Below are 24,916 nucleotides of genomic sequence, written 5' to 3'. Positions count from 1 at the left end.
TGCATCAAACGCACAAGTTGAGCAGCATTTTTTTTTTCTTCTCTTCAGTGGTGTGGCATAAACCTGAGCGGTTGGCGCCGGTAGGAAGCGCCGCTGGCTCCTTGTCACATGATAAACAAAATGAACAAAAAAAGTCGCAGTCTCGCTCGAAAGGCGAAGCATCGATTGCGATAGCAAATCAATGGACAGTAGCTATACCAAACAAAGACGGTAGTTTTATCGGCCGTATAAACGTGTAAACAAAGGCATACTGACTAAATTAACAAGAACGTGGTGTCACGCCTACCCAAGTAAGCATTAACACATCTCACTCGATGACCGCCAAAACTCGCTGTCAAAGCGCTAGAGTGAGGAAGCGCTGCAGCAGCAGCGAGCGAATCGACCTTCGGGCTGCGTCTCGCATCAACGCGAATTAAAAGCCGCGAAAACACAGCGCGCGGCGGACGCTGTCCCCGTCGCAGATAGCATTCAAAATACAGCGACCCGGGCGGGCGGGCGCGACCTGCCCGGGCCACCCGTAGTAGACCGTGCCTCCCCTCCCTGTCTTCCGCTCGGATCCCTTGCGCGCGACAGAAGGCAGCGCGCTTCCTTCCCACTTTCCTCGCTTTCGTGCGCGAGATTCAGCCGCGAACGCCGGCTCACGCTGGAACGTTTGTACTCGCACATACAGCACACGGCGCGCGGCGACGATTCTATCGCCCTCGGGCTGTATTCTGAACCTCTCCCGCCGTGGTTGCTCAGTGGCTATGGTGTTGGGCTGCTGAGCACGAGGTCGCGGGAACGAATCCCGGCCACGGCGGCCGCATTTCGATGGGGGCGAAGTGCGAAAACACCCGTGTGCTTAGATTTAGGTGCACGTTAAAGAACCCCAGGTGGTCGAAATTTCCGGAGTCCTCCACTACGGCGTGCCTCATAATCAGAAAGTGGTTTTGGCACGTAAAACCCCAAATATTATTATTCTGAACCTCACGGCGACGGCAGAAATGCGCCCGGGCGGTCCTTAATCATCGTTATCGCAATAAAATATATGGGCTTTCAGATGCCAAAACCACGATCTAATAATGAGCTATTGCGGGACTCCAGATTAATATTAGCGCCTGGGATTCTTTAACACGCGTCTAAGAAAACGAGCGTTCTTTTACGCAACATATCGGCGCCATCGAAATTCGGCCGCTGCAGCCGAGATCGAACCAGCAACCTGGAAATAAACAGCGCCCAATGCCTAAGCTACCACGGCGGGTGACCAACAGAATGAATGCACAAAATGTTGCGACTGCCTGGTAGTGCAGGACATAGAAGTGTTAGGTAGGGTAAACGGCAGGCATCACAGGTTAATAAGTAATAAGGCCCAGGATGGCTCTAAATTTGAAGCGAGAAAGAACTAAATTGCTCAAAGAAAACAGGCAAACGTCAATGCCTTCAAAGTAAAAGCAAATGACATCACCAGCCTGACGTCATCCGCGTTTACTCGGATGGCGTTGTACCTTTCATCTACTTTACTATACATTTAATCATCTACTTTTACTCTGAAAGCTGCATATTTGTCTGCCATATGGCAGACAAATATGCAGCTTTACAACACGAAGATGGAAATAATAGTAGAGGTAATGAATGAAATCGCAACTAGACATGTTTCAGAAACATCAGCTGAAATGGCCGGTAAAGCACCAAGGTAATCTGTAGGTAAGCTCTCCCACTTAACAAGGAACCTAATAAAGAGACGACGAAGCGTGGAAGTGTACAACACAAAGGATCAGATAGAATTCGCTGAAATGTCAAAGCTGATAAACATGAAGAAATTAAGTGATACTCGGAATTAAAACTTCGGAAAGAGTGAGGGGCTAGGCAGTAAAAAATAGGGGCAGCATAAAATTAATGAAAAGGAAACTTGGCATATATAGGAAAGAGCACGACGTATAAAGTGAAAGATGAGGGACTAAATATCATCAACAATTTATACAACAGAGTAAAAGTAGCAGAGGAGTTCTATGCGGACCTATATAAGTAGAGCAGGCGTGCCACCTTTATTTGAAGTAGCGACGGACAGGATGCAGAAGCTGCACGTGTATACTAACGATGCGGTTACAAGGGCTCCGCAAGACATGTAATTGGAAAAAGCTGCAAGCTGGAATAACATTCGGTTTATTCGAATATTGAGGGGATATTATACTTCAAAGCTTGCGGCTCTTTACACGCAATGTCTCACGACATCAAGTGCACTGGAGAGCTGGAAGAATGCCAACTATACACGAATCCATAAGCGAGACGTGAGAGAATTCAAGAATTATAAGCCCATTTGGCTTAGGACGAACCGGTAGGCTTAAATGGCTGAATGCAGCCATTAAGCTTGCTTTCAGCATTATATAAAATATTCATCAGGCTAATTTCCAATAAAATTAGGGCAACATTTGAGTTTGATCAAGCAAGAGAAATGGCTGGCTTCAGGAAGGAGGTATCCTGCAGTGGATCACCATCAACACCCTTATCCTATTTTTATGTCCACTGCAGGACGAAGGCCTCTCCAAGCGATCTCACTTCTACTTCTTGCGCTAGCAACTTCCAACTTCTGCCTGCTAATTTCCTAATTTCATCCCAGCACCCAAGCCTCTGCCGTCCTTGACTGCGATTCCTTTACTTTGGCACTCATGCTGTAAATTTAATAGTCTACCGGTTATTGGCCCTACGCATTCCATGGTCTGCCCAGATCCATGTTTCCCTCTTAATGTCGACAAGAATATCCGCTACCCCGATTCGCTTTCTAATCTCCAATGTTGTCTCTTCGTGTCCGTTCACGTCACGCCTTCATTTTTCGTTCCATTGCTCTCCCCCAGTGCAGGGTAGTAAACCGAACTCCCGTCTGGTTGACTTCTCTACCTTTCCTCTTCTTGCTCTCTCTGTCTCTGTCTTAGGTGACGCTTCCACTTAAGTGCATCGCTGACACACCTGGCTCAATAGCGTGGCTCCCCATCGAGAGCGAGGTGAAATGAGAGTACGGTTGCTCCAGTCTAGCGCGTGGCTCCGCCCACCGCGCGCCCTCTTCCTGTGGTCATGCGAGCGAGCACACAGCGACAGATACCCGAGCAAGATCGAACACCGCACGTGGGAATCTGTTCCAAGCAGGAGGCGATGATAAGGTCCACGCATATAGAGACGGTGTAGAGTCGCGAGGGTTGTGTGGGTGAGGAAGGGGAACGGTGAAACTCACACCCGAGCCAGGGAAAGACCGCGAACTCTTATTCTTTTCTTCTTTCCCTCCAGCGAGGGAGAGAGAGAGAGAGTTCGCGCACGTACTACGCAGACGCATCCTCGGACTCTCGGCTAGTCGCTCCGGTGCGTAGGAAGGAAGCTCCGAGGGCTTGCGACATCGTTTGTGCGCGTGTTTGTTTGTGTGTTTGTGTTTGTTCGTGCGTGAGAGAGAAGCGAAGCGCGTTGAACCGTACGTGGGAGAAACGTTCCCCGAAGGCGAAGCAACTCACAAGCGATAACGAAAAAAAGAAAGAAGAGGAGTGGGGGGGGGGGTGTGGAGGGAGTAGACAAAGACGAAAGAACCAGAAAACGACAAAAAAAAAAGGGGGGGGAGGGCAGGCGATCGTGCGGTGGGTGCTTCACGGATCGAGAGAATTAAAAACAAAAACAAAAACTGTGCCGGAGACAAGTGAGGATAGAAAATAGGTGGGAGACGTTCCAGGGGGAAGATAGAAGGTTATCGAAAGGATGTTCCAGCTTTGTTAGATGTACTGGCGTGACGTTAGATTCCCGGGTCAATTTCGGTCTTCCCTCCTGTCGACGAGGCGCTATACAACTGAGGAGTCCGGTTGATATCAGAGCGCCTCCAGCCGTCGGTGTTGGTATAGCTATATTTGTGTCCGTGCGGTGACCCGTGGAAAGATACGCTGACAGTCGGGCAGCCCGAAAAGGTGTGCAATCCAAGCGAAGGAGCTTGTATTCAGGAATGCGCAGAGCGATACGGGAAACAACGAAATAATAATAAATGAAACACCCAAGAGTGGAAATGGGCCACAGGTCCTAGAAGACGTCTGTGTTGTCGTTGCACTGTTAAGAGTGTTTGGAGCGCCAATCGCCTTACAAAAAAGAGAAAAGAAAGAAAAAAGACTACCAATTTTTTTCCGGACGCAAAGTTTTGAGACGCAAGCTTATCGAGAATGTAATAAACCCCCAGAATTCAAAGGGAGAAATGTTTACTCGCTGAGACCAGGTCCTCGATAAGTATTTCTTCTTGCAGTCTGTTTTCGTCTGGAGTTATAAAAATAGAAGTACGAAAAGACACACGCCGGAGGCGAAAGCATCACTCCACACTATTGGATATTCTGTCCTTCTTTTGCGGGAGAAGGGGGGGGGGAGGAGGGGTCCCACAATAAAGGGTATCAAATAAACGACAAGATGAAACTAAAGGCGAGGATTCAAGAGGCCAGCGGTATAGAGACAGCGACTACCTCACCAACGAACCAGCGACCGTCAGAGTATACAATAATATAGAAAAGGCATCCAGTGTGTGTGATCAGGATGCGTGTCGGAGTGGCGTGTTCGGGGGCGCGTGGGAATGTCAATAAAATCCCGTTCACGGGGTCTAGGGAGCATGACGCCCGGAAAGGACGGCGCAGTACAAAAGCTGAGACCAGTGAGAACCACGATGAAACTAACGCCAAACATAAAAGAGAGCAGGGAAAAAAAAGGGAGGCGAAGGTATTTATGAGGAGAGGCGAGACACTTCGGGGTTTATCTGTCTTTTATTTGACTAAGGCGACGCGGACGGTGGACAGAGAAGCAAGCACGGCTCAGCGGGCGAATGTAAAGCCCACGGAAAGAGAGGGGCTGTTATACAACAAAACAGAGAGAAGACGCCGGTATCAACTCTTCGCTCCCTCCTCCCCTTAGTCTCTTATTCGTTTCTATTTTCTTTTTTCTGAGCGTCCAAAAAGCATTCAACCGCCAGAGGCGCCTCTGCGCGCTCTCTCCGAAACCAAACACAAAACAGGTGGAAGGAAGGTGCTAGCAAGACAGAGAGACTAGAGTGAGCGAGAGACAGAGGCGAGAATTGTGTTCAAAGCTAGCCCTCTCTCTCTCGCAGAGTTACGCGACCGAAGCGCCACCACCCAACTCCGAGCAGACGACCGGCACGGCCGCCGTTGAGCGAGCATCAGAGAAGCGGCTGCTTTCGCAGTGGTCGCGCGCGAGTCTCGTTTCCTGTTCCTCAGTGGTGCCCTCGCGCGGCGCGTGAGCGCGCCGCCTCCGTCGTCTGCTATCGTCGTCTGCGAGACGCGCGTGCGTGTTCTTGTGTGTTGTGCATGGAGGAGCGCTGCTGCTCGCCGAGCCAAGACGAAGCCTGCGCTCTCAGCTGTTTCAGTTCGCCGTCGTCGCCCTCGTCAAACGGCGTTGTACTCGTCGTCCTTCGTCAACGGCCCCTGCACGCGTGAGAAGCGAGTGGCGGCTTCTGCGAGGGCTGCGCGCAACGAAACGTCCCGCACAAGGGCGTCCTGAGCCACGATCTCGCACAGCCGACCCGACGCCCGCCCAGGTGCAGTGGGTCTTCGTCGCGGGACGCCGCTGCGCGCGCTTGAAGCAGCCGAGCGGCACGCAGACGACTCTGCGGGAGTAGCAGAAGTGGCCGCCGTGTGAGACCAGCGAGGAGCCTGTGTTCCGTGTCGGTTATTCGCCCGCCGGACGCGATCCTGTCCGAGTCGGGAAGCGTCTCTCAGTCGTCGTCGGCACGGTTGACGCCGACCCCTCATGTTGCTGGTGCCTCTGGTTCCCGTGCAAAGCGACGACGAATAGATGCGTCCCGGCTGAGCAGCATTCACAGTGCGCTCCAGCTCGATCGCTCGCTGAATCCGCGCGCGCCTCTGCTCCTTTCGTTTTGCGACGCAGCGTTCCGAGACCCATCAACAACATGCGCTTCACGCGGCTGGCTGCACAGCTGAGCGGCGGCGGCCGCGTCACTCCGCACCTGCCTTCGTCTCGCGTCGTGTTCGTTATTCTCCTCGCGTCGTCGTGCGCAGTGTTTACGACGGCAGCCGATGACGACGGTGCCTCCTCGTCGTCGTCTTCGCATCATCATCACGACGACCTCGACCTCTCGTCGTGCCCGCCGGACAACCAGTGCGACACGAAGAAGTGGTGCTCGGCGATCGCCGCCGTGCACGGTGCAGCAGACGACAAGAGGGCTGCGGCAGCAACAGCAGACGACGACGAGTACGATCACGGAGTCAAGTGTTTGGACGAGCAGGTCGTGGATCGGTGCGGTTGCTGCCGCGAGTGCGTGCGCGGCGCGCCGGGCCTGCCTTGCGGCGGAATCCGGCGCCGCGGTGTTTGCGCGGCGCCCCTCGAATGCCTCGCCGACGTCGCCGTCGGCAGGATCGCCGAGCCCCACGAGGAAGGCACCTGTCACGGTAAGGAGGATGGCTTGGCGGCGCGCCGCCTGCCCGCCCGCCCGCTCTCTCGCCTTTTGTTTCTATTTGCTTTGCCGTGCGCGCGCGATGGTCATCGGGTTTATTCTAGTCACACGGGTCTTCTTCGTGCCTCCTCGGCGCCGCTGCTACTTCGAAGGAGAGACCCGCTGCATTCCCGGACGCGCAGTGCCGCCGCAGCGCGCCGCGTCTTCTGCACGATGACAGCGCCGCGTGATGCGAGTCGTGCAGACGCCGCAGAGAAACGGTTCGTCGTTTACGTGCGCGCCGCGACTGCGTTTGCGAAGTAAGCACGACTGCGACGTTGTTCCAGCGGCTCCCTTAAAATTGTAAACCCTACTAGCCTTCGTAAGCAATGAAGACGCTAACTTCTGCAACAGTGCCTACGCACCGCGCGAGGCATAGCAGACGACTTCGATGCAGAAGCAGACGCGATCGTTGCCAAGTTTGCCAGGCCACCGCGCTAGTGCAGAAGTTTCACCGCGGTGCCTGTCTCGCGATCTGTGTTGCAGCAGACGGCGCAAGCACACGTGCACGGCCAAGCAGACGGCTCAGCAGACGCCTTTAAAGCAAAGAAACTACCGATAGTTCGTAGCTCCACCGTCTCTACCTTTTTTTTCCCGCCTACGCGCGCCATTTATCGTCTCTCTGAGCGCTATCTCTACACAATGTACTTAGCTGGCTGGCCACAATTGACGCGAGAACCTGTCACTGCCGATACAGCGTGTCCTTATCGGAGGCGGCTGTTTTTTTGCCGAAACCTCCCGTAGCAGGAACTCGGCTGTCAAGACGACACAACCAATTATCTCCGCCATTCATGTACCGGGGGTTCGCGAAGGTCGCAAATGTTTTACCGTTACGTAACGGTCGGTGTTACGCGTAGGTGACTGAAAATGCTGACGATGTGCTTCGCCGCGTGCTATAACTATTATCACCGTTAGCTCGCCCTCTTCGACAAGGGCATCCAGTATAATGAGTCACGCGTTGGGGCTGTGGTTTGTGCCTCTGAATTTCGCATACCGCTGCTACTACTACGTTATATGTGATACAAATTTTAAATAATATTGTTACTAATAAAAAAAACGTTTACCAACACCGCAGTGAGAAAGTGGGCTAGCAATTATTTTCCAGGTTGTCGCACCACGCCCACCCGCTAGCAGAGAGGGAGAAAAAAGAAACATTTAAGGAACAATGGAAAAACGTAGTTTGCAGGCGTACACTGTAAAATAATTTGCACCCTTAAAAATGAATAAGGGTGCAAATCTGTCTAAATCACACTCTCACACCCTTTGGTGCAAATTGCCTTAGGGTGTGAGTTATAGACCGATCTACTCTTAATCACATTTGAGCGTGTAAATTATTTCACAGTCTACATATTGCAATATGTTTCAAGTATACATAGAGCAGGAAAGCGATCAACTGTTATAACCACCGCTATTCTCACAACAACTTGTCTGGCCGCAATCACATTCAATCGCCGACCGGTAGGTATACATAGCGGGAAACTTTTACAAAAGCATCTGACCCGTTCGCAGATTTTTCTTTCCTTCGTCTTTTTTTTTCTTTTTTCTTGTCAGCGCATTTTTTCTTTTGCTTTATCCGCATACCGCGACAAAGTTTCGTCCGCGTATTTGTTGCGTCCGCTAACAGGTGTCTCTTAGGAGGTGTTTAGCTCGAGGTCAACTCCGACATGCTCATTCAAATAGAAGTGAAACGCGGAAATGCTCCCGTTACACGAACGCCGAACTGATCTGAATTAAGTTTTGTGCATTTAAGATAGAAAACGGAACTCTATCGACTGTTGAAAACAAAATTCGGACTTGGAGCCTCATTGTTTTGTTTCTACGAATAGAAAATTTGTCGAAGCTCGAGGAGTTCGAAAATTAAATTGAAGCACGAAGTTTACAAATCTGGAACTCCGCACGAAAGCCAGGTATCGCACTTCGGGAAGTACATATCTTTGATATTTGATAAAAGGGCTTGTAGCCCTTTTATCTTGTAATTGATGCAATATTTACGAGCATTCTGCGAAACCCCTACTCGAAATATTTCAAAGCGGTGTATATCATATCAATTTTGACAGTTTTCTTGCCGCTTACAGGATTGCGATATCGCTTATTCTTGTTCAGTTACGGTGTTGTAAGCTTTTTTTCCCCCCGAAGTTTACGATTTCGCAATATAAAAATGGATTCTACAAAGACGTGATGGCAATCGTCTTGACTGAATTATTCGTCAGAGTTTTTCAAGAATTGCAGCGCGTAAAGGACAGTTAAGAAATATTTCATTCACAGCGTACGCCTTTTATCTTGAATCTTCTCAGACTACTGAAAAGTGCGAAACAACGTTAGTGTTTACAATACGAAAGTGACGTAATTTCGGTAGGCGCTCTCTTCACGGGCAACACAGTGGCGTCTGCGCCATGCCATTACAGGCCCCCTACGCGGCATGTTAGGGGCCTTTAAGGGTGCCAAAAAATTTTGGCGCACCCGCCTACGTCGCGTCCGTCCGCTTATAGTCGGACCGGCGTTAGTTAGACCCAACGTTTTGTTATACCACCGCGCGAGGAGTTTAACGCTGAACGTTGCCGTCGCTGGCACTGCTCTTTCCTCTTCGGGCGAAACTGCTAATTTGTAACGCGTCCGAAGTTCCATAGTCTGGGCCACACTTCTTCCTACCTATATTATTAGAGGGGGCTCTCTGGCGTAGCGGTCGTTGGGTTGTACGACGGGAGTTAGACGTGGATGTCTGTCTAATAATATTCATGCTGCGAGACATCATGCGTTTTTTGCGGCTTCATGTATTACTCTTCGTCTTCCTAAATTTCCAAGCAATCGGATATAGCTTTAGTTCCGATTTGGATTACACCATCTCTGGAATGGACCCAATTCGCTAGCACACAGTCCCCAATACCGGCCCAGTTTTGACCACATAGTCTCGCAGGTTGGCCCAGTTTTTATCTCATTCGCTTAAGAATCGGTCCAGTTTACTACTACAACAGCTCCCGGATACGTCTAGCTTTGATTACACTATCTCAGGGATCGGCGCAGTTTACAATTACGCAGTCTGCGGTATCGGTCCAGTGTTGTTGTTGTTGTTGTTGTTGTTGTTGTCACACTATCTGAGGAGTCGGCCCACTTAGTAAAACAGCCTCCCCAATCGGCCCAGTCATTATCGCACAACATCCGGGTTCGGCCCAGTTGACTATTAAACTGACTCCTGAATCGGCCTAGTTTTTATCACACGTTATCCAGGATCAGCCAAGTTGACTATTGCACTGTTTCCGGGATCTGCCCTATCTTTATCACACGATATCCAGGATCCGGCCCAGTTGACTACTGGACTGCTTCCGCGATCGGTCCACTTCTCATTACACGATCGCCGTGATCGGTCCAACGCTTTATCACACGATATCAAGGATCCGGCCCAGTTGACTATAGTGGACTGCTTCCGCGATCGGTCCACTTCTCATCACACCATCCGCAGGACCGGTCCAATTTTTATCACACCATATCCAGGATCCGGTCCAGTTGACTACTGCACTGCCTCCGTGATCGGACCACTTCTCATCTTACGACCTTCGGGATCGGCCCACATTTTATCACACGATGTCCAGGATCCGACCCAGTTGACTCCTACTGTGCTGCTTCCGCGATCGGTGCGGTTCTCATCAGATGATCTCCGGGATCGGCCCAGTTTTTATCAGAAGACGTCCAGGATCCGACCCAGTCGACTATACTGTGCTTCTTCCGCGATCGGTCCACTTCTCGTCGTACGATCTCCGGGATCGGCCCAGTTTGCTCGGCGAGAAACCGAGCACCGACCAGAGCCGCCCCAAAACCTCGGGGACAAAAAAAAGCAAAGCGTTGCTAAAAAGAAAAAAAAAATGTAAGGTATTGCCGGTTGGGGCGACTACGGCTACCCGATGCGCCCGCGCCCTTTTGTCGCGCCGCCTCATTCTCTGGCTCCCTTTCCTTTATTTGCGGAGCAGCCCGCCGCGTAGTCGCAAGCCGCGTGACTGCGCCCCCTCTTTCCCCCCCTCCCCGCTCTCGTCCCATCTCCACGCAGATAGCGGCGCCCGTTGGGACTCTTCGTGTGTTCGAGTACGTGTTGCGCTTGTTCTCCCTCGATGGCCTGCGCAGGTATACTTTACAGACGAGGAGGCTCGGGCCCCGTCGCCTCGGCAACCGCCGTGCAACCGACTGCGTGAGAAAGAAGAGCGTCGGTGATAGCGAGGAGATGTGAAGGGCCGGGTAAGACTTATATGGCCGCATAGACAGGACTGCAGTTCGCCGGTGAAAGAAAAAATAAAAGAAAGAAAGAAAGCGAACGAAGAGAAACAGAAAGGCTGAGTCGTAGTTTCTGATTAGTTTCGTTTACACTAAACTTTTTTTTCTCTCAGCCAATCTCCAAGAACTGAGGTAATGGTAAAAATACAAATTCTTGGTGTCCCGCATTTGTCTAAATTTCGGAGAGTTATCGCACTGCCCTGTGGAATGCGGTCAGTCCGGGAGATCACGTGCTTTGTTGCGTAGTAAAAGGACTGCGCTATAAAAATAACTTACAACCTTAAAAGTGAACAAGGGTGTAAGGGTGTGAGTTATAGACACATTTACACCCTCATTCGCTCTGAAGGGTGCAAATTATTTTGCAGCGGAATGCGAATGCGACGTGTATAGTCACCGCCTCAGAACGGACTTCGTTAACACTTGATCGTTAGCGTGCGGACGACCACGCCGCCTGCCGCTATTCTGGATAGGTAAACATTCCGACGGACTTTCAATTATGAACGGAATATGCTGCCCCTTTGCTTCGCAGGAGGCGAGCTGGGTGAGCGGGGGGGGGGGGAGGAGGAGAGGTGTCACCTTGCTACACAGAAAATTTCGTGGCCTCTTTCTCCAGGCCCTTCGGAAGCGCTTTATTTTATCATTTGTTTCGAGAAGAGGGTCTAATTATGAAATGACTCGGTCGTGTTCATTAGACACGTCTAGGACATCGTTACCGCAAGGGAGGGGGAGGGGGGTTGTAGGTGCTTTCCGTCCGTAGATCTCGACGCGGTGATAACAGTTTCGCTCGTGGAACCATTCTATTTTTCATTTTGGTATCACAAGGATAAACGAAATTGATTATCAAAATGTTTTGACAACGAGTGGCGCAGCCAGGGAGGGGTAGGGGACGGGGGTTTACACCGGGCACTCGTCTACACCTTTCCCGAACTTTCTGTGTACGTACGTGTATGCGGCCTGGCCTGCCCAGCTCCTCCCCTGCTGCTCCGCGTCGCCGGTCAAGTGCGTGTCCCTAGGGAAAAAAAAATAAAGAAAATAATTGATTTCTTGCTGCGTCTTTGTTGACAACGAGAACAGCTGTGACACCGACGGTAATCGCATACACGTACAGTTCGAGGGTGGCTTCAACGAACGCACGCACACATACATACACGCAGCGGCACGCCGGGGCTCTCTGCAAAAGCCATCGAAGCTTTCACTTCCTTGGCCTCTCGACCGGCGAACCACGTGCCCGCGTGGAATGCGCTTTTGCCAAGCAACTTTTTGTTTACTTTTTCGTCTTTGTTTCTCCTCTCTCTCTCTCTCTCTCTCTCTCTCGTTTCTGTGCGTCTGTTCCCAGCGGCACGCGCTGCTGTCGTCAACGGCTACGGCGAGGGGGGGAGGAGGAGGAGGAGGAGGAGGAAGAGGAAGAAAGCGGCTCCTCTGTGCCCCGGCGGCGCGGGCTTGCCTGGCCTGGCCCAGTGTGCTGCTGGAAGACGGTTCGGGGGCTCCGGCTAATGATTTGCCGCTGCGCGCGAGCTCGGGATCGCACAGCCGAGCGCGTAGAGTTCCGGAATGCATGGAACGCGCTCGGCTGCTGCGGCGTTGACCCAAGTGTCACCCCCCGTTCTCGAACTGTTTCTGGTCTTCTCTTTAAATGCGTTCGCATTAGGATTGTCAAAATGGGTCAAAAGTGTTTCTGAAGTGTAGACAGCCTCTCACATGGGATATGCATGTATGTGTGTGAGTTTATGATGTATGCATGTATGTATACATGTATGTATGTATGTATGTACGTTAAAATCATGACGCTATGAAGCCAACTGACAATGAGACCAAGGAAGACATCGGGGGAATTAGCTGTGGTTGAAATTTAGATGCAGGAAGTAAGAAATATTCATTAAGTGCCTGCCGGGATTTATCGCTCACGGCCAACGCCGCCGACGCCAACGACACCGGCTTTTCTGCGACACGAGCTCCTTAACGCTGTCGCGTTAAAAAGGGAAACAATGAAAGTGGACAAAAGCATAACTTGCCGCTGGTGGCAGCCGAACCCACAACCTCCGCATTGCCGTATTATGTAAGAACCGCCCCGCCTCCTCCTCACTTTTTCTATATTTCAGTGATTGGCTTGCACGATTCCGCGTCCCAGCTATCGCCGGGATCGGCCAGTCGGCGGGACGGATGATAAGAAATTGATACAATCGAAGAAGGAAGATATCCTTAGAGAATGCAGGCCATTGGTCTGCGATAGCCACAATCGTAAAGACAGGGCAGGTGTATTGAACGGTTCCCGATTGACCAGGAAAATTCAAGTGCTAACTTGTGCTAAAGTAAACAGACGAAGAAACCAGAGAAGGCATAAGGGAAATTAACCGACATTGTTCATTGAAATGAAAGAGGTTTTAATTCACCCGCATACACTTGTCACCGTTAGCGGGTTACCGAAGGCGTAAATGGGAGCGGCCGGGTTGGTGGCGCCACCTGGTGACGCAGTGCGCAACCAGAGGAACACAGAGATATTATTACAGTAACCAAGTGGTACATTACTTCGCCGCCGGTGTAAATTTTTTGGCGGCGGCGTCAATGTGAATACATTGTTAAAGCCCCTTAAACTTCGTGAAGTAGCGCCACGCTTTGAAGAATACCGCCTCCTCCCCGCGCGCTCTGGCCGAGGCCGATGCCGCGTCGCTATTGGCCTAATGGCATCACGTGGGCCCTCGCGCCGTGCTTCAGCGCCATTTTCGCTCGAGAAGCGTCTACGGAGTTGGCCAGGAGCGCATGTTGGCGCCGTTGCTACGCTCGAGCGGTGTAGGCGGCGCCACGGTCGAGGAGGGAGCGCGAAGGAGAGAAACGAGGAGGAAAGGCGGAAGAGGAGAGTGTCGTTACTTTAGGAAGTTTAAGGGGCATTACACATTCTCTCTCTCTCTCTCTCTCTCACTGTCTCTTAGAACACTTGTGGGACAGGGACACGGAAACGTTTCTATGTGGCATTGTGGTTAAACGAAGTGTCGCTAGATGTCGCTGGCACCATCCGGTTGCGCCCGGTGTTACGCCAACACCATTGGGTATACTGGAATATTAGACGTGCCAAAGCTCTACGCTTATACCACAAGGAAAACGGAAGTGAAAGTCGGAGACTACTTGCGGCACGTGGGCGCCAGGACCACATCCTGCGCGTTACGCTTTGCGACGATTCACCATTAAGCTACCTACAGTCGGTGACTACCCGATAATTTAAAAGGCGTATGTTACGCACGCTGTCAAACTCAAACGCATATAGTCTGTGTAGATCACAAGAAAATTTCTTCATCCGTAGGCACGCATACAACTGTGGCCCGAACATTTAGTTCAATATAACGTATCGCACATGCAACACGTGTACTTGAGGTAAACATGGGGGTGGGGGGGGGCAGCCAATTGGGTTCGCGTATTTACCTAGCGTCAAGCAATTTAGCAATGTTTGAAACTGTTTGAGCCTTACAGATTAGCCTTTCCGTCACTGGTTTCAGTATGAGACACGAACGCCTAGGCAAATTTAATGGGGGAACGTGGTACCAATGCTCAGCCGAAGGTAATTCACTTTAGCTTGGAACGAATGCCTTCTTATTTTTCAATTAGCCCAGCATTTACATTAGCAGAGCAAGGTCATCAAGCTGTGAGTGTAATCCAGCTGGCTAGGCTCTCTTTCAAAGGTGAACGGCAGTTACACATAGGTATCTGAACGTGCGTTCTAAATGCGACGAGAAAGCATAGAACATACCTATATTGTTTGTCGCAGCGTCCATCCAGAGGTCGACGAACCCGTATAGGAACCCTGCCCGAGGCCTTGGGTTGAAGTGTATATAGTAGAAGAAAGATCAGCGAATCTCCGGTAGAGAATATGCTAAAAGACGGCTGGTGTATAGGCGACGCAACGTAGTAGATTCTAGGGCAATACATTTTTTATTGTCAGGTTCGATGTTCCGTTAACACGACCGACGTGTATGGAAGGCCGATTAAGCGCGCAAGAAAGGACAGAAATAACGAGCTCGTCTCAAAGGAAATGCTCATATATTCAACCGTCCGTTTATCCGTCCATCCATCCATCCATCCATCTCGGCATCTTTTCCAAGGGGGTCTGCCTGCCTCCAGCTAGCAACACTCCTCCTCCTCCCCCTCCTCCTCCTCCTCCTATGTTGAACTCCGTTTGCATTGTTTTGTCAAGCATCGCCGACGGCGTCCGTGAACTCTGTGTTATCTCCTACATCTCAAGCTCCCTGTTATCACGGCTCTCCCGAGATTATTTATGCACGCTAGCCTCCCTCGACGGCATCAACGTAAAGGATCGCGCTCGACTACTTGAGCGTCGAAAACAACGAGTATGGGCGAGAACAACGGCGTGCAGGGACGCAGGGACGCTATCTCAAAAGCGGATCGTGTTGTCGGCTGTTTTTTCGCGATGCCGAGCCGCTTCGCGCTTCAGTGCGCTTCGAGAAGCCGCATGCCGCGACGTCGCGCTTGAGCAGCGACGCGCTCCCGAAGCGCTCGATTTTTATCCACCTGCTCGGCCGCTTCCGTCGAACGCGGCGGCGGACCGCATCACAGGCGGTTTTGGTTTAGCCTTTCGGAGTATTCGCGTTGATTCCCGCAATACGGCTGCGGTCACGCTATACGCGCGCGTTCTCGACGATACACGTTTAGTAGCCGAACGTTCCCCCACGACCAACGCTAAATGCTGTGGCGCCATCTGGTAATAGACATAAAAGCGATTTCGCGGCAACGGTTGCAGTTTTTGAAGGCAACAGAATCGGACAAGCGGCTGTAAGCCTGAACAGATGTTTATAGTGCTGCTGTGCTCTGCGGTGACAGCAACCGACTGTGATTGTATGTCTATGCTCCTTTCTTTCTTTATCTATACTTTGTTACCGCTTTACCTCCACTCTCTCCCCGGTGTAGGGTAGCAAACCGGATCTTCCCCTCTGGCTAACCTCCCTGCCTTTCCCCTTTCCTATGTCTCTCTCGCGGCAACGGTGGCGTCTTTTCTCTGGGCCTGACCGCGTCGGAACAGTGTGTTCTTCTCAATAATGATCACAGAACGTCGCTAATACTTTTCCTCGAAATTAGATGTCTCGACGAAGAACGAGTGACGAGGAGTGGGCCCCGCCATCTTGTTACGCTAGCGATACCCAATGCGCACACCGTTAAATTCGAAAGGTTAACGTCCGTGCGTTGCCTTCGAAGCTCAAGACAACATTCTGCGCGTGCGCACTTGGGATGTGCTAGATTCTAGCGTACGCAAGGGCTTTGCCTACGCTCTACTAAAACTCTATTAGAGAGTTTTAGCGCCCCGTACTCCGTCAAACGCAGGCGATTTAGGTGGATTGCCGGATGGGCGGAGGCGTAAACGTGAGTGGCTGGAGTGGTGACGCCACCTGGTGGCTCCACCGCTAGAGGGAACTCTGGCGCTGTGATCGGTTGTCTGTAACTTGGAAATGGCGGTATGCAGTACATGGATGCGGCTAATTTTCGCACTTGTGGCTTTAGCTCTTCGTGTGGCATGGCGTTGTTTATGACGCTTGACCCCTTCAAGTTTCCATGCACTCGTACAGCTTTTTTTTTTTAACAGAACATGGCAATGAACCTATAGATACATTCGTGAACATCACTAATTGTCTCATTGATAACGCGATACTTTCGTTGAAAAAAAAAGATCTCTTTGCAAAGTCGCAAAGCCGCTTGAAGCCAACAGGACAAGTTTATACGCAGTCCATGCACGTCGCATCATTGTCGCCATACTTGCAAGCTCTCCTAAAAACAAGTGCCCGAGTTCTCCCGAGTAAAATGTTTCTAGAGAAGTCTATGGTGTTAGCTTCACATCTCTGATCATCTGCCAACGCTAAAATAATATCAATGCCCCGAAGAAAATATCAGTGTGCGTGCGTGTACCGGTTCAAAGGGACAATGTCATTTGAAAATAACATCGCAGCCTCTCGCGAGGAACACCTACAGCTGTGTGGACTGACTTTCTAGAGTACAGTGTACTGGAGGCTGACTAGAATAATCCGACATTTGGGCGAGTTGGTACTGGTTGAAAATCTTGAAGTGGCAGCGCAGGACGACAGAAACAGGAAAGACACAGGACAGCGCTGAACTCTGTCAGGATTGGGGGCTCAATCCCATCGTCCGTGGTCCTTTGCCAAGATTGGAGTACGGCATGAATTCGGAGGTAGCTGGCCCATGCCGTCGTCCAACTTATTTACGCTGAGATCGTTGATGAAGTGAAGAACTATTTCTCATCGAGAACGAGGAAAAGGGGTTTATTTACAGAAATTAACTCAGTCTAACATGAGTGCTTGAGAAAAAGAGTATCAGTCCAGCATGACTGCATGAGAGAAGTGACTCAGTCTAACATGACTGCTCAAGAGAAGTGTTCTCAGCATTCGCACAACCACAGTTTTTATACACTCGATCCGCCGGTCATACGACGCGGCGACTGTTCGTTTACTCATCACCAACTCGCCGCTGCTCTGCAGATCAGTTTACGTACACAAAGGCAACCGCGCTCTGATGCCCGACGACGGCGTTGGCGGGGTGCCGAAGCGTGAGACGCACCAAAATACGTTGTCCCCACGGCAGCTTGTCCATGCGTGTCAAATCAGCTCCGCGTTGGGGAACTCCGGAATCATAGTTCACACACGCCGAACTAGTTCCGTCACAATGTCGATGGGGCGGGTGGAAGGCGGCGGATTCCAGCGCAAAGGCCGCTTCTTTGAACGCCTCCCAGCTGCAGCGACGGAGAGGGAGAGGTGCGCGTCGTGTCGCCCTGTCGTCACTGTGTGGCAATCTTGTTTCGCAGCTCGCCATTCTTGACAACTCTCAACTATATTAAAAAGCATACACACTCGTATTCGTATTACTGAGACGATCTATAGCGCAGCTGCGACGTCTACTAGAGCGGGTGCATGGGCATTTAAAACGTAGCAATCTTTGTCTCTTTCCCCCTCAGATAAGACTTAGAAATGTGCATCTGCTAAAGACAATTTTTAAACATTTTGGACCGTCAATAAACAAGGAGCCCACCCGGTATAGTAACAAGTGCACACGTTTTGGTGCAGAGATAAAGCGGCTGTCACAAACGCAGGTGTAAACCTGGAAACGAAAGAACGAACGAGTCGGGGTATAGTTTCGGAATTGCTCGCGGTTGAATTTAGCGCAACGGCACATAAGGCATTGTTCGTATAAAGAAAATAGCGCCGCTGTTAGTCATGTTTCTCCTGTGTTTCCGCTTAGGACACCGCGATGAAGCTATACCAGCTGTGGTGGATGTGGTGCTGGTGGGTTATAGCAGCAGGCGGGTGGTTTAGCCTGCCGATCAAGGCCGGCAATTCCTCCGCCCGAACGTCTCATCCGATATCACTGCGGTGTTTTACGGCATGCCCATCAAAACCAGTCTCTCTTAAGAATGTGATAAGGAGACGCGAAGCTTCTTTGCGGGCTATAACTTATCATTCGGGGAATTCACAAGGTGACGCATGCGCGGAAGCTCCATTCTTGCAGATTCCCCAGGAGCCAACTTCACTCCCGTCTCGCAGTCGTCTGCAGCATTACCGAAGGTGCGAGGCGTGCACGGGTAACAACCTTGCGCAACGGAATGTAGTTCCGGGCCTAACTTTGGTTGTCGGTAAGATTTAAGAGTTCTACATTGCACTTGGTACACGAGATGTCACAGCGATGAGTGACACGTTAGGACTTCTGCGCATGCGCATCGTATGCGTATACCGCTAATGACTGCACACGGCGAGCAGACGACGACGGCAGCGGCGCGGATGAACACATATCTCGAGGGGCATTCGGCCTTGCTTCTGGCCAATGGGCGCATGTGCTGAAAGTCCTTTTCTTGCGCAATGGAATGTAGTTCCGGGCGTAACTGCGTAGTAGTTGGTGGGGTTTAAGAGTTCTATTTTTGCTTGGCTCACGAGACGTCACAGCGATAGGTGACATGTTAGAACCACAGCTTCCACAGTGCCGCGAGCGACTTGCGAGAGACGGAGTGTAAAGCACAGTTCGGTTGTTTTCTAGTTAGCGAAGAGTCGTTCAATTTGTTTTCCTTTGGAAGAAACGGGCAGTTCGTTATGCGGACACGTCACGCTCGCCAGCGTCGGAAGAACCTCCCGAGCGCCATGCGCGCTGTGTTGCTCCAACATTGCGCATCGTGAGAGAGAAAGAGAGAGAGACGATGTTTCCTTCCCGGCAGGGCCCCCAACCCGTACTTCTTTCCACTCGTCCGGACCATCCGTGGCCCCCTTTCGCTCGCTTTGTTTACACTTCCTTCCCTTTCCGCAAGCTTGCGGAGCATTCGCGCGGCGTCGATGACGTCATGCATGACATCATCGGCTGGGAGTGCGATGATGAAAAAAAAAAGAAATAGAAGAGAGAGAGATACCGAAGAAACTCCGGTCATCCGCCGCTCGCCGTACGTACTGTTCACTGAGCCAGCTAATGCCGCGGCCTGGCTCAAAAAGGAAGAGATTGCGGTCCGGAGGTAAAGCGGTAAAACTCGCGTTATTTGCGCCCTTTTCCTCTACCTTTTATTTTTATTACTATTATTTTTTTGTGATAGCTTCGCTATCGCGTGGTGTTACGCATTGCTCCAAGAACACGGCCGGCTGATAAAATTGCAAGTACGCCGGTTGCGGCGTTCTGCTGATGAACACGAGCTCGAGGGTTCGATTCGCTCGCCGCTGCGGCAGCATTCGGAATTGGGGACATGTAGAATGCAAAAAAAAAAAACGCACGCACGCTTATATTTAATTCCGCGTTGAACAGCACTGGACAAACTACATTTCGAGACCCCCTCCCCCGTAATGCCGTCCCTCATATCTTCCCGTGTTGGTTATTCGGGACACTATACTCCACTATGCGATTTTCTTTTATTCTCTAGAACTTGAAATTCGGAAGCCACATATTGTGCTGTAACGCACACTGTCTCCTATACTCGTCGTCATGGGCGGTGAATCATGTGTGTGTATGTATATATATATATATATATATATATATATATATATATATATATATATATATATATATATATATATGTATATATATATGTGTGTGTGTGTGTGTGTGTGTCCGTTAACTTTAGCCAAGCACACGAACGTTCTTGCAATCTGTGCACAGGCCACGTCGAAACGTGGCCTGTGCGGCGGTAGGAATCGAACCCAGGACCCTCGAGCTAAGCAGCGAAACGTCACCATAAGCGCTGAGCTTCCGCGGCAGGTAATGTTCACCACTGTCGGCCCATCTAGTCGACATAAACGTGTATACAACGAATTGTGTTATAACGCACAGTGACGCCTAAATGACGTCGCGTTCCCTTGATCATCATACTTAACATTAGTGATTTCCGCCCCTGGTGTCGCAATGCGACCAACCGCGGATGTGGTTCGAAACCTCCACCTCGTGCCCAGTGGCAGCAGGGCTCGGGGGCAAAGAGAAAGAACCCAAGACGCCGCAGCTTCCCTGCACAGCTCGGTCGCCCTCGGACCGCCGCGGTCCTTGACACAGAATACTTCATTCTTACGTCCCTGAAAAAAAAAGAAGAAAGAAACAAAGAAAGGAAAGAACGGGAGATGCCTGACAGGTTGGGACGTTATTGTCTCTATCCCAGATGTTGTGCATACAGTTTCTGAGCGACTGCAAATACACACACGCACGCGCGCACGCGCGAATACACACACGCAAAGAGACACGCACACACACATAAGGCAACAATGTATAGCGCAACGAACGTGAAAACCCGGCACAGATGGAATTTTTGGTCCAGATCAAAGGAGGAGCACTGTTCAAAGTCGTGTCGGTTACGCAATCCATCTCGTGGAGCTGGAAGCCGAGCATGCCCTCACGTCGTGCAGCAGGCACAGAGAACGAGCGCCTTCCCCGCCGCATGCAGCATATGAAACGCCAAGTGTGTGTTGTGTATGTGTGTGTGTGTGCGGAGAACGCCGCTGTCGTCTCTCTCTCTCTCTCTCTCTATCTATCTCGCTCTCTCTCGCAGCATATGAAACAAGCGCCAAGTGTGTGTATGTGTGTGCGCGTAGAACGCCTCTGTCGTCTCTCTCTCTCTCTCTCTCTGACTCAGCTTCTCGTATTATTATTTTTATTTCTCTGTTTCGCTCTCCTCTCCTTTTCTCTTCGTGTATCGAAGGACGCCTACCAAAGCCTGAAAGGAGACGCGGCAGAAGAAGAAGAAAAAAAAAAAGAAGGCCTATTGTTTTCCCGGCAATAAATCACTGCCTGTTCGCCGGCGCAAGGCAGAAAACAGCGTCTCTCTCTCTCTCTCTCTCACTCTCTCGAGTTTCCATGTTGCCTTGCCGTTGTTGCATCGGCACGTTCTCGTCCCACCGACCGACCAGCCCCTCGTCTCCTCGACATCGATGACGATACAAGGCGTCTTCTCGGTTTTTGATATATATATCCCTGCGTGAGAGACAGATAAACATACCGTGTGAAAGCAGGGCGCGATACTTCCATATGGCGAGACAGACGTACGAAGTCGTTGCAGACGATCGAGTCGATCACGTCTGGACTGCCTGCTATCCGTGAGCAAATGGCATGGTCGAAAGTCTTCCGCTAGAATAGCAGCTTGGGCTTGTTGGTTTCCCATCCTCCTAGTAACAGCGCAAAATGTAGACAAGAGACGAGGCAAGAAGACACCACAAGCGCTGTTTTCAACAACGTTTATTCCGAAAGAAACACGGCTTCTTATAACCATTGCCCACACGTGTCGCAGTCACGTGATCGCACATCATGTGAAATCAGCGCTTGTGGTGTCTTCTTGTCTCGTCTCTTGTCTACATTTTGCGCTGTTAGTAGCAGGACGAAAGTCTTCGTTGTCAACTCGAGACAGACCTCACGGCACGCTGGGAACGTGTCACCACTGGACAGATTTCACCACGCCGTTGGCAGTGCCTGGCTCCTTCGAGTTGTTCCTCGTGATGTTGGCTGCTTCGTGGCTGTAGCTTTGCTTTGTTCCCGTATACCCCTTTTTTCGGGTACCGCTTTGCGATGCAAAAGGCACCACCTATATAAGTAGCAGTCTCATAACCCTCCAACGTGTACGAGAGACGGCTTCCACAACCAGCCGTCTAGATCCTGTATAGGAGTGCAGAGGCTATTGCGAGGAGAGTTATAAGGAGAGTTGTAAACTCTATCGGAATGCGCCGTCTCGGTCATCACTGATCGGCCCACAAGGTGGGCGGGCTATATGCAGGCCTCCTCCTATTGACTCGAACTCCGACATGGCGGAATTCGACATCTTTCAGAGTAAAAACCCCGTTATAACCGGATAAGCAAGTAATACGCCGTATATGAAGTTCCGTGTACGTGAGCTTCCTGCTCAGGTCGTCATCATCATCATCATCATCATCATCATCATCATCACCACCACCACCACCACCACCACCACCACCACCTCGATCAGCCTAGTTTATGCCCACTGCAGCTCGAAGGCATCTTCCAGCAATCTACAATTGCTGCTGTCTTGCGCCAGCTGACTGTATCCGATAATATACACCCGCAAAAAAAAGGGGGGGGGGGTGTTCCCAGCACTCCGCTTCGTACTTCGAGTGTAGATCAACACTACAGAGGGAGGCAGGTTTGCGCACGAAGCCATTTGGAAGCAGATCGTTTCACCACCATAGGCCATCAGGAAGGGACAACGGGAAGCGTTCCCCATAGATGACACGAGGCGCATAGCTTGGGAGTTGTGACGACACGCCAGCGGACTCACAATTCGCTAGCGCAAGAAGACCGCAACCGCCTGCGGCGAGGTAGTCTTGTAGGGCTGAATCATTTCCTCTTTCACGTCATGGTTCTGTACCTCGTGACGTTCACCCTAGATTCTACATCGACCATTTTTAAGCTCCGTAAATGTCCGTGTGCTCGCGATGAATAAATAAGCAGTGATCGTCGCACTTGCCATGTGCGTCCGCCCATCCACCTGTACACGCGTTCCTCCGTACGCGCTTGGGGCCATGCCGACTCCGCAGAACATCGCTTGACTGAGCTCCACAATACGGGAAGCGTCCGTTCTGCACGACCTCGATGTATTTTGCCTCGAGAAGTTTTGTGCTTCTTGAGGACGACGGGCTTGTGTGAACGTCCGTGACTATTAGTGCAATTACTATTACACCACACGCGTCAGCGAACGCACCGCTAATTTCCTTCTTTCTATTCCTCCTCTCTCTCCCTGCCATCCTTACTTTCCCCTTTCCCATTCCCCCAGTGTAGGGTAGCCAACCGGACGTTATTCAGGTTAACCTCCCTGCCTCCTGCTTTTCTCTTTCCCTTCATCCCTGCCTTGAGAACTTCGCTTCGTAAAGTTTGCCGTGTGATTAGGAGGGCTCCCCTGCAACGCTTCACTGCTTTGCTCCGACCGTGCGTCGGCGACCTCAGTTAGAAGAGTTGATCTACACTCTGTCAGTGTGCTTTCGAGCGAGCTCTGACGCGCGCGAGTTTTAAGTGACTCGACGAGAGTCAAAGCGAGTCCGCGTAGGGTGCGATCGCGTCCGAGGCTGAGTGAGTCGAGCTGAGCCGGTGATTTTTGCGTACCTGATTTAGCCTGAGGGAGCCAGCTGGCTTGCTCAGATCTAAGTCAACACGAGTCCGAATAGAGTCCAGTTATGTCTTCATTTTCGTTACGGTAAGTCCGAATATAAGTCGTAACCCGAAGATGCGTTTCTGTCAACCTGAGCGAGTTCTGCCTGTTTTGTCGAACTCTACGTCACTGATTCGTACTAAGCATCACTAGTCGCATTTTACATCCACTACAGGACGAAGGCCTATCCTCCCAGCAGTCGTCATATATACCCCTGTCCTGCGTCACCTGAACCCATCCATCTCCAATGCCTTCAAGTTTCCCAATTTCCTAACACCACCCAAATTCTTCGCGGTCATCGACTACGCTCTCTTTCGCTCGGCACCTCGGTCGAGGAGACAGAATCGCTTCATTTCTGTTCGCTCGGTGCTCAGAAATAATACTTGAAGAAACGAGCGCTACTTCTACTTCGGCTTCTGCTGCTTCGGAAATAATAGCCGGACGCTATGCGTCAAGTTCAATTTCTCAGCTGCAAGAAGAGAACGCGAGTCTCACAGACTTACATAACACAGCTGGAGATTAGGTTATAATCTCCTCTCGGCTCGACGCACTTACCTACACACTATTCACGCCACATGCACACACGCTCACGTGATCGCCTAGCAGCTGACATCACAGTCGCGCGCGCGCGCGCGTTCCTAAAGGCGAAGCCGCCTGAGAAAGCGCAAAAAATGCCAAGTATTCGGCACACGTCACTTGGGAGACCGGCCGTTTTGCGCGTAGTACATGTAATACTATGTATACGCCATCCCGCCTGGGTGAGTCATAAAAGGTCGCTCCAGCTGTTATCGTGTCCCGGCTTTCTTTCAGCTTCGAGCAGCGGTCCTTTTTTTTTTTCATTCTTCTCTTCCGAACCCCGAGGGAGTCGCCGCGCTAGCCGCTTACAAGGGACTCTTCGCATTCACGCCGGAAGAACATGTGTGCTCAGCTTTCTGTCTCTCTCTCTCTCTCTCTCTCTCTCTCTCTCTCTCTCTGATTGCGCACGAACCGCGGCTCGGCGCCCGAAAGAAGTCGCTCGCTTGGACAACGGCTGAATCACCGTTTCATTCCAGCGTGTAAGTTGCGATGTAAGTCGCATGCGAGGGCGTTTACAACTCGATATGTCCTGCTGCGAGACCAAAAACGGAATTTGCTTCTGCAAATGCGCCTGCGCGTACTTGCGGGCGAGTTTTCATTCGTCTTAAGAAGGAGGTGCACACAGGTCGTGCTGTACGTACCTTGGACGTGCCCAGGAATTTTGGACGTTAACTGCTCCCTGCGGCCACCTGTCAAACTTCGCCGCATTGCACCAGCGTAACTCCGTGCAGCAGCAGTTTCAACAATGATGATATGTCAAGAGGCCGCTCGGATTTCGACAACTTTCAGTGAGCAACCTAGATGATGTACGCCCTTCTAATAGCATGCATACTTACGGCACTTATTCGTAACTTTCCTGTCGCGTTACAGCGGCGCTTTAATCCTACCGAAATTCTACTGTAACGCAGCAATGACGGTCCGACGAAGTGCCGTGAATACGAATGTTATTAAGAGTCTGTACCTTCTCGACGTTGCTAACTTAAAGTTGTTGAAGTTAGGCTGGCCTTGTGAAATAT

The 24,916-nt window shown here is 51.0% G+C and overlaps 2 protein-coding genes across 7 annotated transcripts in view; one reads left to right on the top strand and one right to left on the bottom strand.

Annotated features, from left to right (window-relative positions):
* The window catches only part of LOC135917461 (nuclear transcription factor Y subunit gamma-like), a 496,387-nt gene that overhangs the window by 341,849 nt on the left and 129,622 nt on the right, over window positions 1–24,916 (bottom strand). For 4 of the 5 annotated variants that reach the window (XR_011507364.1, XR_011507365.1, XR_011507363.1 and 1 more), the window contains exon 2: window positions 11,655–11,720. The exons of the other annotated variant lie outside the window; for it this stretch is intronic. The gene's annotated coding sequence lies outside the window, so the exon portion shown is untranslated. The remainder of the gene's footprint in view (window positions 1–11,654; window positions 11,721–24,916) is intronic. 5 annotated transcript variants of the gene reach the window in all.
* Window positions 5,141–24,916, top strand: part of LOC135917460 (cysteine-rich motor neuron 1 protein-like) — a 179,168-nt gene continuing 159,392 nt past the window's right edge. The window contains exon 1 of one of the 2 annotated variants that reach the window (XM_065451020.2): window positions 5,141–6,407. In XM_065451020.2, coding sequence (XP_065307092.2) covers window positions 5,909–6,407 — 499 coding nt within the window. In that variant the 5' untranslated portion in view covers window positions 5,141–5,908. The remainder of the gene's footprint in view (window positions 6,408–24,916) is intronic. The other variant, XM_065451021.2, reaches the window with a different exon arrangement.

This window comes from Dermacentor albipictus, chromosome 7 (assembly GCF_038994185.2).
Source record: "Dermacentor albipictus isolate Rhodes 1998 colony chromosome 7, USDA_Dalb.pri_finalv2, whole genome shotgun sequence".
Lineage (NCBI taxonomy): Eukaryota > Metazoa > Arthropoda > Arachnida > Ixodida > Ixodidae > Dermacentor > Dermacentor albipictus.
Note: the sequence above shows the minus strand (reverse complement) of the source record. Positions and strands in the feature narration are given on the sequence as shown.